General features: G+C 41.8%; 2 protein-coding genes across 3 annotated transcripts in view; one reads left to right on the top strand and one right to left on the bottom strand.

Annotated features, from left to right (window-relative positions):
* LOC126252102 (E3 ubiquitin-protein ligase Ubr3) overlaps positions 1 to 14737 on the bottom strand; it is a 304811-nt gene that overhangs the window by 158470 nt on the left and 131604 nt on the right. The gene's annotated exons all lie outside the window — the stretch shown is intronic.
* The window catches only part of LOC126252103 (uncharacterized), a 37517-nt gene that overhangs the window by 6548 nt on the left and 16232 nt on the right, over positions 1 to 14737 (top strand). The window contains exons 2-3 of the mRNA XM_049952964.1: positions 4839 to 5086; positions 13279 to 13635. Of these exons, the coding sequence (XP_049808921.1) occupies positions 4871 to 5086; positions 13279 to 13635 (573 nt within the window). The 5' untranslated portion in view covers positions 4839 to 4870. The remainder of the gene's footprint in view (positions 1 to 4838; positions 5087 to 13278; positions 13636 to 14737) is intronic.

Raw genomic sequence — 14737 nt, 5'->3', positions numbered from 1 at the left:
AAGACCGTAGGATCCTACGCAGTGCCGTAGGGGACCGCACCGCCACTTCCCAGCAAATTAGGGACACTGTTGCTCCTGGGGTATCGGCGAGGACCATTCGCAACCGTCTCCATGAAGCTGGGCTACGGTCCCGCACACCGTTAGGCCGTCTTCCGCTCACGCCCCAACATCGTGCAGCCCGCCTCCAGTGGTGTCGCGACAGGCGTGAATGGAGGGACGAATGGAGACGTGTCGTCTTCAGCGATGAGAGTCGCTTTTGCCTTGGTGCCAATGATGGTCGTATGCGTGTTTGGCGCCGTGCAGGTGAGCGCCACAATCAGGACTGCATACGACCGAGGCACACAGGGCCAACACCCGGCATCATGGTGTGGGGAGCGATCTCCTACACTGGCCGTACACCACTGGTGATCGTCGAGGGGACACTGAATAGTGCACGGTACATCCAAACCGTCATCGAACCCATCGTTCTACCATTCCTAGACCGGCAAGAGAACTTGCTGTTCCAACAGGACAATGCACGTCCGCATGTATCCCGTGCCACTCAACGTGCTCTAGAAGGTGTAAGTCAACTACCCTGGCCAGCAAGATCTCCGGATCTGTCCCCCATTGAGCATGTTTGGGACTGGATGAAGCGTCGTCTCACGCGGTCTGCACGTCCAGCACGAACGCTGGTCCAACTGAGGCGCCAGGTGGAAATGGCATGGCAAGCCGTTCCACAGGACTACATCCAGCATCTCTACGATCGTCTCCATGGGAGAATAGCAGCCTGCATTGCTGCGAAAGGTGGATATACACTGTACTAGTGCCGACATTGTGCATGCTCTGTTGCCTGTGTCTATGTGCCTGTGGTTCTGTCAGTGTGATCATGTGATGTATCTGACCCCAGGAATGTGTCAATAAAGTTTCCCCTTCCTGGGACAATGAATTCACGGTGTTCTTATTTCAATTTCCAGGAGTGTATTTTGTAGTGCGCTCTCACGAAAGAGACCAAATATCTGAAAGGTAAAAATTATACAATATTTAAGAAATAGGATCGCAAAATTTGTTCAAACTATCGAGGAATTTGTGTTACAAACACATGAGAATTTTTGCGAAAGTAATTAAAAACATTCTGGAAAAAAAATTTTAGAACCCAAGAAGAACAATGTGGATTCACGGCTGGGAGATCATGTATAGACCATATTTTCACATTACGACAGATTTTGGAGAAACATAGGGAAAAATCAAAAAATATAGGATTAATTTTCATAGATCTAGAAAAAGCGTATGATAGTGTTCCAAGAAAATTACTTTGGAGAGCACTACATATGGCAAACATAAACCCTTCCTTGATTAAAATAATACAACAGATGTATAAAGATAACATTTGCCAAGTGAAAGTTGGTAATAAACTTTCACAGAAATTTAGAACAAGCGAAGGCCTTATACAGGGCTGTCCCATTTCACCATCATTATTTAAAATCTATATAGATATCAGCCTTAGAACATGGTCTCGTAAATGTAATAGTATGGGATTAGAAATAAGAGATGGAGTTTACCTACATCATTTATTATTTGCTGATGATCAAGTAGTCGTAGCACAAGATGGGGAGGATGCTAAATATATGTGCAATCAACTAGCAGTAGCATACAAAACTTGGGGTTTGAAGATTAATTACCAAAAAACAGAATACTTGACTAATGATTCAGACGAGCTATACATTGAAGGAAAGAAAATCAAAACGATAAACACCTTCTGTTATTTGGGATCCATTTTAGAAATCGAGGGAAAATCAGAGTCAGAAATCAATAAAAGAATTAGTAGCGGACGGAGGGTCGTTGGGATGCTTAACTCAGTCTTGCGGAGCAGGAATGTAATGAGCAGAACTAAAAAATTAATATACAAATCCGTATTAGAGAGTGTGGTTCTGTATGGAACGGAGACCTGGACAATTAACATGAAGCACATTAAAGAATTACAAGCTCTAGAGATGGACTTTTGGAGAAGATCGGCAAGAATCTCCAGGAAAGAAAATATAAGGAACACCGAAGTAATAAGGAGAATGGAAATAAAAGAAAGAATATATGACGTAATGGATAGGAAGAAATTACAGTGGTACGGGCATGTACGACGAATGGAGAAAACCAGAATACCAAAATTGATACTGGAGTGGGAACCGGAGGGGAGAAGAAGAAGACGACCTATGACCACCTGGCTCCAAAACGTACAGCACACAATGAGGAGAATGGGCGCAGAGGAAGAAGACACACAAGATCGAAACACCTGGAGAAATATTTTGAGAATATAGTTTAAGAACGTTTATTGTTTGTATTGTAATTTCCAAGTAAATTATTATGTTGGAGATAAGCCTCTGTAATGAGGAAAAGCTCAAAATATAATGAATAAAAATTATTTTAAAACCTATAAAAACTGAAAATGCCCGCAACGTGCACAAATAAGGACACACACATCTAATAAAGTTTTTAAGTTTTTAACGAAACTGCTTTAACAGTAAAATAGTTTTACTGGCGAAAAATTAACTTTGAGCGAATGGATAAAGCGTAAGGGCGATTCTGTTCACATCAGTACATAAACTTTGATATACAACTTTGTCAAGAACAACCATTCATAAATTCTATTACTGTTACTGACGTCTTAAAGCTCAGAGTATATTATCACTTTTGGGGATACATGTGTTCTACAACGGCGATCCTTCATAATCTCAGTTTCGCCATTCAGTGCTAGGCACTGCCGCATGATACGGTGTAGAGGTCCAGTGTGGGTTGGCCTTAAACCCCCCCGCAAAAAAAAAAAAAAAAACAGTATTTTTCAATCCGCACGATATCTTTCTTCATTTTGCATACTTCCTAAAGACTAATGGTAGAGAAATTTCGTTGCTTGGAAAGTTATTTTAAAACCTATAAAAACTGAAAATGCCCGCAACGTGCACAAAACCTCTGCTGATCTTTCGTTCTCCGGGGTTTGAACAATTCAGCCTGACTATTGCTGATGGCCCTCTAGTCTAGTGAGTATTAAACACAGGTTGTGGATATCGCTTTCCGTAGGTGATATTGGTATAACCCGATTAAGTGGTTGGGCTTCGCGCTCTACCAGCCCTCGGCCGTGAAAAATCTGCAGTAAAATGACGCTCTTAAGGCCGGTATTACACTATCAAATTTCTTTGTCAAAGATTTGATCAAAGATGTGATCCAATATTCCGTCCAATATATTTGACAAAGATCTTTGACGTAGCGCTGCAAGGGGTATTACACTGTCATCAAATTTTTCGTCAAAGTTCAAGATGGCTGACAACTTGTTATTAACCGCAGCAGTTCTACGTACTCCAATTGCATTGTGTGCACATGCGGAAAAGAAGTGGGGGGAAAAAATGGAACCATACATACGAGGTTGACAGTCTTAAAAGTCCTGGGATTACAACTTGATAATAAATTCAGTTGGGAGGAGCAAACCACAGAACTGCAGAAACGCCTTAACAAATCTGTATTTGCAATTCGAGTGTTAGCAGACATAGGCAACATAAAAATGAAAAAGCTTGCATACTTTCATTCCATAATGTCATATGGGATAATATTTTGGGGTAAATCTTGAAGTCAAACAAAAGTTTTCAAGGTCCAAAAGCGTGTAATACGTATTATTTGTGGAGTAAATTCACCGACCCCCTGCAGAAACCTCTTCAAAGAACTGGGTATACTAACTACTGCCTCTCAGTATATTTGCTTCTTAATAAAATTTATCGTAAATAATATATCTCTTTTTCCAACAAACAACTCAGTTCACACATACAATACCAGGAACAAAAATGATCTGCACAAGGACTTAAAAGCACTTACTTTAGTTCAAAAAGGGGTCCACTACTCAGGAACACTCATCTTCAATAATTTGCCAGGAAACATAAAAAAATTAGTTAGAAATAAAGATCAGTTTAAAAGGAGCCTGAAAGACTTACTACTGGCCAACTCCTACTCCATTGGCGAAATTTTTAATACAAACAAATGATGTATTTATTCATACTATTAGTATTTTTATTTCAGCTTAAAAAAAATCGACATGTTCCACATCCACGAGGATCTCCTCAGCCTGGATCTATGGAACGAAAAACTAATCTAATCTGGGTGAAGCCGTGGGGTTTACGACGACACGATAAAAGCATTCAACAAAACTTGTTACGTGAGCTTACAGTGGAAGATGTCAAGTCGTACATCAATTACTTAAGAATGGATGAGCATACATTTCTGTATGTGCTCAATGAAGTGTATCCTCATATCACAAAGCACAATTTTCACTTAAGAACTGCTACATCTTCAGAAGACAGGCTCACTATAACACTCCGATTCCTTGCTACAGGAGAGGGTTATGTTATGTTAGGTTAGGTTAGGTTAGGTTAGGTCAGGTTAGGTCTCCAATCTTCTTAATCTGTTTTTGTATTCAGGGTGCCTCAAGTTGTAAAGCGCCTCATCAGCTTCAGACATCTCTATTAATTCTGTAGTTGTCGGCACACACCAATTGTATTTATCGGCAATGGTTATAAAAACACTACAGACGACAGAACGCTGCAGCGATGCTAGCGCTCCGCGTGGTAACATATCGCATTGCAGTGAACAGAAGACAAGCGATTTCTTTGATCAAATATACGGCCTCGGCCTAGATTTGATCAAATATTGGACGACATTTGTCAAAGAACCCTATTACACTATCAAATATCTTTGACAAAGATATTGGACAAAGATATTGGACAAAGAAATTTGATAGTGTAATACCGGCCTAAGCCAAATCGCGGCAGATATGTGGCAACAGTGGGACGGAAGATGTCCGGCTAAACACAGCCGCTTTGTTGCAGGCTGCCCCATTCTACTGTAAGCGACGCGCAATATGCGTCAGCTGCTGTGGCTGCCTGTGTTGCTGGCTGCGCTGCGGCCCACAAGCAGCATCGACTTCCGCGACATCAACGAGTTGGTGATCGTCCTCACCAAAACGCTGCCCGGCGTGATCCACATAGCTGAAGCCAACAACAGCGAGGAAGATGGCCCTAGCATGCCAATAAATGCCAATAAGGAAGAGAGGGAGCTCATGGGCCGCTTGAAACAGGTAAGATTCCTTTCTGGTTCGAGATTTATGCTAGCTATATCGTTGCTCATTGTCGGCGCAAGCCTTTAGACCTGCCGACACTTCAGCAACTTGGCTGTCAAGTATATCGCTTTCAATAGAACTATCGAGTGGAGTGGCGCAATGGATAGCGCAACGGACGACGGTTCAAACCCGCGTCCGGCCATACAGATTTAGGTTTTCCGCGCTTTCCCTGAACTGCTGCGGCAAATGCTGGAATGGTTCTTTTCAAGAGCACGGCCAACTTCCTTCCCATCACTGACACAATCCGAGCTTGTTCTCCACCTGCAATGACCTCGATGTAGACGAAACATTAGACCCAGTCTTCCTTCCTTCTTTTTTCAATAAAACTGTATTGTCTGCACACAGTTCTCCTAGTTCGGCAGATCCGTTCATCTGCCATACTTAGTTGGAACAATGCACCATTGCTGCTTCAGGCATACACTTCGCTATGAGTACTACTGTACGCGGTATCTTTTTCTATGCAGAAATTGATATCTGGTCTATTTTTCATAAATGTTACTCGAATCAATTTGACATGCTAATGACTACCCCGAACCGTTCAGAATATTTTAGGCCATTTGGGAGAGTTCCGAATTCACTTTGGAAAGTCCTCACTCATGCGCCAAAAATACAAATGGGGTATGATTGCCCTCAGCGAATACGTCACAATGTGTATTTCAATTAAGTAGATCGGTTCATCAAAGCTTTTTTAAACCCAGTTTTAAGAATGATAAGCTATTGTTGGATTCTTTATGTAGACGTCGACTAGAAATACGAACAGTTAATGAGGAAGCAAACGACTTGCCATTTATTAATGTAGAGTGATGTACAAACATTGTTAGAATTTGACACAGTACCTTACTCTGAATCTCTTCTCCTGATTTTAGGAGAGAACGAGAGTTAAAGAAAGCCGGAAACCACTCTAAGCTTTCATCTGGCTAACGATAGTTACCATCTTCCTGATGCCATCTTATAACAAATCAAAAATTTTAAATACACAATAAGAACATGTGGCATGTAATAGTTCTTGTTTCAAAATTAACATAAATTGAAATTGTGGTTTGTACTTTGAGGTTCATGTATGCCCTTGTGCAACACTTCACTGAGAGGACAACAGGATGGGCAGTTTAAGAAATACATGACAGTGTCACTATAAAAGACGTTGCTATAAGAATAAACTGCGCCGTTAACAGAAGTGGCTCAAAATCAACTTTAAATGAAGACAAAGGATACTGCTGTTTTTTCATGTCTATTTCTTTAAAATCCTTGAAGAATTCTTATAAAAACATTACCACAGCAAAAAGAAATGCGTCCTGGGATTTTCATTGAGGTTAGCGAATGACGCAGGTAATTAGCAATTTAAACTACGTGTTCAACCGAGTGCTCTCTTCTTGACACGATCACTCCCATAATAATGCAATGAGGATTTTTGTTTCCAGAGACAGTTGTGAAATCAGTGTTTTGTCTACAGAACCAATGGTTTCCATGTGGCTGAGAGATGATTCTGGCCATAAAAAGTATTCATGAAAATTTGGCTTGATTAATTGGTATAAAGCATAATATAACTTAAGAGTTGGACTGAGGCTTGATTTTTATAAGACCCATTTGCTGCCGAAAATGTCAAGGAAATCAACTCGCAGGCGTTCAATATGTGCAAGTGCTATGAAGACGACTTAATGTTGTGGTAATTATTATAAACAGTTGATGTCCGTCCATACAGCAAGAGCTGAACATGCTGGGGCAAGCCATTTACTTAGAAGAATATTTGTACTCATGAATGTAAATGTTTATATGGAACGGGTCTTGGCATTGCCTGTATGTAGACAGCTGATACAGTTCTGCTTAAAGTTAGATAAATACTCTGTTTGAAGTGAAGCAAACACAAGATCTTTTAGAAGTAGCTTAGCTGTTTATCCAAAATACACATAAAGACAAAGTACCTCTCATTATTAACAGGAGTACATTAGCTCTAGTCATAAGTTGTTGCTAGTATACCTTAGTCCGCCCCCCCCCCCCCCCGTAGATGACTGGTCAGCGTGATGGATTGTCAATAATCTGGGCCCGGGTTCGATTCCTGTCCTCATCCACATCGACTGCAGGTCGCCTAAGTGGCATCAAATTGAAAGACCGGCACCCGGCGAACGGTCTGCCCGACGGGGGGGCCCTAGTCATACTATTAAATAAATAAGTCTACTTTACAGAAATAGCCTGCAGTGGTTGCTTCTGCCCATCCTTCAACATTGAGATGTTCTAAGCATATGCCAGCAGCAATGCCTCTACAGAGGAATGAGACACAGGAGAATACCTGTACAATACGCCATAAAAACACTATTAATGCTTTCGTTCGCTTCCAACAAAATTGGTCGTTCCGGAGTAAGCACACATTGTTCCTTCAGTTTGGCGTCGGTCTCATCAGTATTTCCTACACTCCCTCAAACGAGCACCAAACATGTAATTCACAAACAACACAACATTTCAATAACGAAGCCGCGTTCAAACGGATTACTTTCCAAACGTAAGCCTGGAGAACACCTAAATACTGTCCTCTTTACAGATTTAGTCTCCCTGCTTCAAACACCCAGTGCCAGATCAAATCATCGCCCAGCCATTCAAATTTGGATTTTTTCGTGTTTTCTATAAACAGTTACGGCGAATCTCGGAACGCTTGCTCTGGAAAGGCCAAGCCTGAGTTCCTGCTCTATCCTTGTCTAATGACCTCGATGTCGACGGGATATTAAATTCTGATATCCTTCCTTTTAAACTATATGCTGTTATTACTGTTGCTCTCCTCCTCCTCCGATTCTGGGACGCCCCTTTCCCAGCACAAGGTGCTGGTTCAAATGGTTCTATGTACTATGGGACTTAAACATCTGAGGTCATCAGTACCCTAGACTTAGAAATACTTAAACCTAACTAACCTAAGGACATCACACATTTCCATGCCCGAGGCAGGATTCGAAACTGCGACCATATCAGCAGCGCGGTTCCGGACTGAAGCGCCTAGAACCGCTCGGTCACAAAGCTCGGCCAAGTTGCTGGCTCTACGTTTTTCGAAAAGGTCCTGTGGGCTACCAGAAGCTGGTTAACATGTAAAGCGATTTATCAGGTGGCGCTAGGAAAATCTTCGGCTGTTATTAACAAACGAACACGGTAAATTTATCTCCTGACTTCCAGTAGTCTACCACATCCATCTAGCAGGTGAAGTACCCCAAAATCTTGACAAAAGTATAGTGACAGAACTTTTCCATTTATGGGATGTAACCAATGCACCATCCGTCCAAAAGTTCAGGCAGATTTTATTCTTGGTGTATATAAGCAAAGCGCAATAACTGTACACAACATATGTGCATTCGACTAGTTAGTTGTGAGCAGGCAGTGTTATGTAGTGGACGTGCAGCCATAATGCGTCAACGTTGTGTCACAAATCGCAGAAGAATATCATACCTAAATCAACTGTTCAAGACATTATCCAGAATATGCAATGATTCTTCTGAACATCTGGACTCCCAAACAAAAACAGCGACACGTGGACGCCTCGACTTGACTAAAATCCAAAACGAAATCAGTTCTTTCCTAGAAAAAATCGTCAGTGGTGGCAACACCATGTTATAAATGCGAACCTACCAAAAAACGACAAAGTGCACAAATTAACCTGAAGGGTGAACGCTTTGACGACATAACCGACATTCCAGCATATGCGACAGGAAAAACAAAGGATGCCTATTCTGACAGTACCAAATGGTTCTGTGCGTTGTACTCAAGTGTAGGGTGGGGTGCGAGAAAGACAGTACAACATGTGAAGCATTAAAACCACTATCTTCACTGGCTCTATTTTTTATTACTCCAATCTCGAAACTTTCTGGACAGATGGGGGTATTATAGATTCATTCAACGGATATGCAAAATAAGACAAAAACTCACAACCAACGGATATGCAAAATAAGACAAAAACTCACAACCCGAAATCGCTGCTGACGAAGAGAGGACGCCAAACCTGAGAAGGGAACCAAGTTGACTGCAAATAGCAAAGTACGTTACAACAATCATGAAAATAAAGATTAAGGAGGAACAGCACAGCGTGCTTATTCTCCACAATACCAGGGAAGATGGGCCATTCCCTTCTAAAGTCCATGTTGTTGTGGCCTCTTTTTAAGACATTGCTCTCTTGTCGAGTTCCTCGGCTGTCGTTTGTTTACTGCTTTTTCTTTTAAGAATGCCCACCACGCGTGCTGACGAAACGTCAGAAAAATTGTTAATCAAACGTCGGCCTAAGATCCTGGCCAACGGGCAGTACGCCAAAGAAATATTAAAAATCTGGGTGTTATTTTCACGAATTTAAATAATGAGGCCATTTGGTGAACGGCACTTGCAGCAACGAACTAGTGTTGATCAATGAAGGCAACTTGACGTGGTCACATACCCGCTCAAGTTTTAATGAAAGCCAAATCACTACCGCGGCCAAATGCGTTGCTGGGCACGTGCAACCATATACCTCAGGCTCCCAGTGTGAACTGGCGATAAAATGTCTTAGGTCTTCACTGGGTTTTCTTTATACGCCTGTGACAGCTCTAGGCTTCTACGAAGAAACACAGCTAGAATTCTGCGTGTTTGTTCCTTCCTACAAATTTACATTTTTCGCCATTAAATTCTATACTTTATTTTTTAAACAAAAGACATTATTAGATACATTGTTAAAATGTTCCTTTACGGTATATGTTAATGGAAATTTAACAAAATAGTGTTAGACAGAAATGCGTTTTATGATGTCATCCACATCTCTTCATGAACGCACTATATCGCACGAAACAGGAATCTTACAATGAAGAACAAAATATTTAGGAGACCATAACTAGTGACATGGGCCGGGCAAATGCCCAGTGGGCAGGACATTTATAAATGGGCATTTGTCCAAAGCAGTTTAAAAAAGTACTTTTTAAAGTTTTTACTGCTAGAATGTATAATTTAACAATGTTAGAAGTTAGTAAATATTTACATTTAAATATAAATGTCATTGATTGCCTTAGAAGAGAGAAACTTTTTTTTCCAACTAACATTCCAACTGGCTGTACCGAGGAAGGGCGCATGTTCTTGACAGCTGCTTATTCTTTACAAAGCCCTTTTCATTTTTACCAGTTCTACTCTTTTCTTCTTCTCCCTGCCCCCCTCAAACACACCGCGAACGCAGCTGTGCAGTGAAAAGTCGGTATAAAGAGAATAACACTTTTTGACAATAAATGTATGGTTAAATGTTAAACTGTTTCCGGGAGGGGAAACCTTTATTGTCAGATGTAGTGACATTTGAGACAACCTATATTTTTCTTTTCTGCTCCTTTCTTTATCTTTCTTTCGTATGACTGCACTGCTGTGAAGATAAAATAAGAAGACTAACATAAAAAGATTAAATAACAAAGAATCGATGCCCAAGACACTGGAAATGTTCGATTCCAATAACTAGTCAATTCCAAGAAAATCTGCGATTCTTGTACTAGTGGAATTGGAATCTGCACGTGACTCATCACTAATTAAAATCATTATGGATAAACTTTTTTACTATTTTTTTTTGCAGTAGTATAGTATAAGTAAAAATACTACCTACAGGCTACCTACTTAATATAAACTATACTTCATTTCAAGAATTACTTTTAAACTTGAGTTTTTTTGTTATGTACTCCCCAAGAATTGGCCTCATGTATAGTTACGTTTGCAGTCCAATTAATCTTTAAAATGCACAAATGCCCATCATTTATGAAGTTTGAGCATTTAGCTAGGCATTTATCCTGGGCACTTGCCTGAACTTACAAATGCCCAGGCATTTTACATCACTACCCATAACATCACAGCAGCTGTTACAGGTATTAGATTATGTTTCCCAAACTAAATGTAATGTATCCTGTTCTGCGTTTTCCACAAATTTTAATGACAACTAGTTTTTCCATTTATACATCATCAACTTTTCCACACAAGCGACATGATTTGGTACCCACTCTCCCCATCTACACTTTCACCAATGCCGGTCCTTCTTCTTCTTCTTCTTGTGTCAATGCAGGATTAGGCCTTAAGGCCTCTTTGGGCCTCACCGTTTCTTCCTCGGCCTGCCCATAATTATGGATGTAATCCATTGCTTGTCGAGGGATTCTCTGAGCTGACATACGGAATACATACTCTTTCCAATCATCTTTCGTTGGATTACTTTTTCAGTCGATGGCTACACCACTAGGGGTTTCCTTATTTCTTCATTCCTTATTCTGCCAGCTTTTCACTGGTCTAAGGAACGTCATTTATGATGCTTCAAGTTGTGTTAAGTCTTCTAATCTTAATGTCCATCTTTCTACTCCATTTACTACTGAGGGTAGTGTCATGACTATCAAATTTCATCTGGGTCTCTCTTCTAGTTTTACCCTTCAGTTTTCTTATCACGACATATACGTTGATAGGTATTGATTTTCTTATTTATGTCACATCCTAGATACTGGAAATGGGACACCTATTCTATTATTATGTTGTTATATTATTGATGATTATTTTAATCCTTATAGGGTAATTTCCATGAAAGGCCAGTGTCAGTTTTCGCTACTGCTTGTGATACACACTGTATACAAATCTTTTACTTGAGCGCCTCTGGCGCCCTTTCCAACATGCTGCCGTCAAGTGGCATCTCGTGTCACTTGGGCCTTAAACCGTCCCCGATGGCAATTTGTGGAATATAGGAAACCCCATCACAGCTGAGTAAGCTTTCTTAATAAAGCGAAATGCACCTTATTAAAAATACATAATTTTTACCACGCTTAGAATGTAAAAAAGTAAAACTTCATTTAAAAAGGGTTTGTACACATTGATTTAAATAACTTTATGACTGGCGTTTCAGTGACTGGATCTTAGTTCTTTCTTGAGCGCCACGTGCTGGGTAGACGAATCTACAAACATATTCCGCAATCCACCGCAAGGTGCTCAGCTGACGGCACTCTATACCACTATTAGTCGTTTCCTTTCCAGTTGAAACTGCAGACTGAGCGAGGGAAAAACTGTTGTCTACATGTCTCCGCATGAGCCCTAATTTATCGTATCATCGCGGTTCTTACGCGAAATGTATGTTGCAGTAGGATCGTTCTGCAGTCAGATTCAAATGCCTGGTTCTCCAAATTTTCTCAATAGTGTTCCTCGAAAAGAACGTCGCCTTTCCTCCAGGGATTCGCATTTGAGTTCCCGAAGCCATCTCTATAACACTTGCGTGTCGATCGAACCCACCGGTAACAAATCTGGCGGCCAACCTCTGAATTGCTTCCGTGTCTTCCTTTAATCCGACTTGGTGAGGATCACAAACACACTAGCAGTACTCAAGAATAGGTACAAGCGTCCTGTATGCAGTCTCCTCTACAGATGATCTACGCTTCCCTACAATTCTCCCAATAACCCGAAGTCGACCATTCATTCGCCTTCCCTACCACAATTCTCACATGCTCGTTCCATTTCATATCGCTTTACAACGTTGCACTCAGATATTTAAACGACCTGAATGTGTCAAGCTGTGCACTACTAATGCTGTATCCACATTAACTTACATTTCATTACACCAATTATAAATTTTGTCAAAGGCATCTGGTATCATCCTACAGTCGGTTATCTTTGACACCTTCCCATACACCACAGCATCACCAGCAAACAAACCTCAGACTGCTGCCTACCCTGTCCAATCATTTGTGTGAATAGAAAATTATAGCAGTCCTATCACACGTCTTTGGGAAACTCCTGGCGATACCGTTGTCGCCGATGAAAACTCGCCGTCGTGGACAACATGGTGGATTCTATTATTTAATCAGTCTTTCGCCACTCACATACTCCGTATGCTCGTTAACAAATGGAGTACCGTGTGAAATGCTTCTCGGGAATCTAGAAATATACTGTTACACCATAGTTTGCAGAAACCATAAGCGAAAAGAGCAAGCTGAGCTTCGCCCGAGCGATGCTTTCTGAAACTGTGCCGATTCGTGGACCTACGCTTTTCGGTCTCTAGGCAATTTATTATACTCGAACTGAGAATATGTTCCAGGATAAGTGCTAAGCTCTGTCAAGTGTAGCTGGCTGTACGCCGATAACATTGCACCTAACAAATACAACCTGTCTATTGACTTCTTTTAAAAATTTACGGAGCCTTTTCACGGGTACTGTTACAGGTGGAGCACCAGCTGGACCGCGTCGCGATGCACAGCGCGGAGGCGGCACGCCAGGCTGCTATGCTAATACGCACACTGCCGCAGCAGCTGCGCTTCGAACTACAACTGTCTGAGCTCGACAGGCTGCTGTCCAAGGTGCGCGTGGTGGACGAGCAGCTGCAAGAGTATGTAATTAACGGCTGGGACAACGAAACCAACGGCTGGATCATCGAGCGGGCCACAATCGAGGACTTGGCGTTCAGCATCGTGTCGCACCGCGAGGGTTCCGTGCGGGCCGCACTCGACCGCCTTGACGATCTGCTCCAAGGCTCCTTCCACGGTTCCCCGCTTCTTATCAGACTCGCCCTCTCTATGCGCGTAAGTATGGATACCGTGCTTCTTCAGTAGACGCAATGAAGCTCTCAAACAAACGGCCGAGTACTAAACGTGGTCGGGTCTTCATTGCGAAGACAGGTTTAAAACAGCGCTCCGCGATGTACATTATTCACTGTAGATTGAACGCTAATGTAAACATTGGACAGCTGCTTTCTGTGGCTCGTGTGTGATCATGTTGCTCGTGTGCGACGCGAAAATGTGTGGAGTTCCTTCAAGTCCTGTAGTAAGACATAGGTGCGGAAAACTATATAGCACAGTATAGAAAATATATAGCACATATGGTGCTTCAAGTTTGCGAGAATTTGTATATATACGGCGGCCGTGAGGGCATCGCAACTGCAGGTTAAAATACGCGAGCTATGACACACTAATACAACCGTACCGTTATAATATGTGGCTTACAGTATAGTCCAATGAGGTAACAGACTAGGAGGAATACTTGCTGCAACGATTACATCCGTATTAAACTTACGATGAACAGAGTCTGTCCTACGCAAGTCTCTTCATCCTTGCGTAACTTTAGCCCCCTACATCCTATCAAGCCTTGGTGACCACTACAATGTTTACCCCCCTGCACTTCCCACAGTGTCCAACGACGAATAAGTATGGGCAGACTCTTTCTACAATGCTGATAATGCTTTGGTGGGAATTCCACTCGCTGTGACCGCGCAAAAAATGAATGTTCGCTCAAGTTGTGTACAAAATGAACTCGTCTCCATTGGTCCGAAGACAGGGAAGCTCCGTCGCGGAAACAGGTCTGCTATCTGACCCAGGTGGAGGAAAGACCAACAAAGCGGTGGACTGGCAATGGAGCGGCTGCACTCCTTCCACTTACCTCTTTTCGTCTACTACCACAACAAATAAATGCTTTTAGTAGGTGTGTAACCTACTTGAGCTTTCGCTAGGGCGTACTGTCTACAAACTTACTTAGCGCTACTTTTGGGGGAAAGAATGAGGAACGGGAACGGAAGAAGATTCTCCCCTCACGGTGACATTCGCGGGTAGCAATTACACAAAGGATATACATCACACATTGTTTCAATTAGAGAAGCAATATCCGGGTGTTACGACGTACGGGAATCAA

Source organism: Schistocerca nitens, chromosome 4 (assembly GCF_023898315.1).
Source record: "Schistocerca nitens isolate TAMUIC-IGC-003100 chromosome 4, iqSchNite1.1, whole genome shotgun sequence".
NCBI classification, from domain to species: Eukaryota; Metazoa; Arthropoda; class Insecta; order Orthoptera; family Acrididae; genus Schistocerca; species Schistocerca nitens.
The sequence above is the reverse complement of the archived record's forward strand: the minus strand, read 5'-3'. Positions and strand labels throughout refer to the sequence as shown.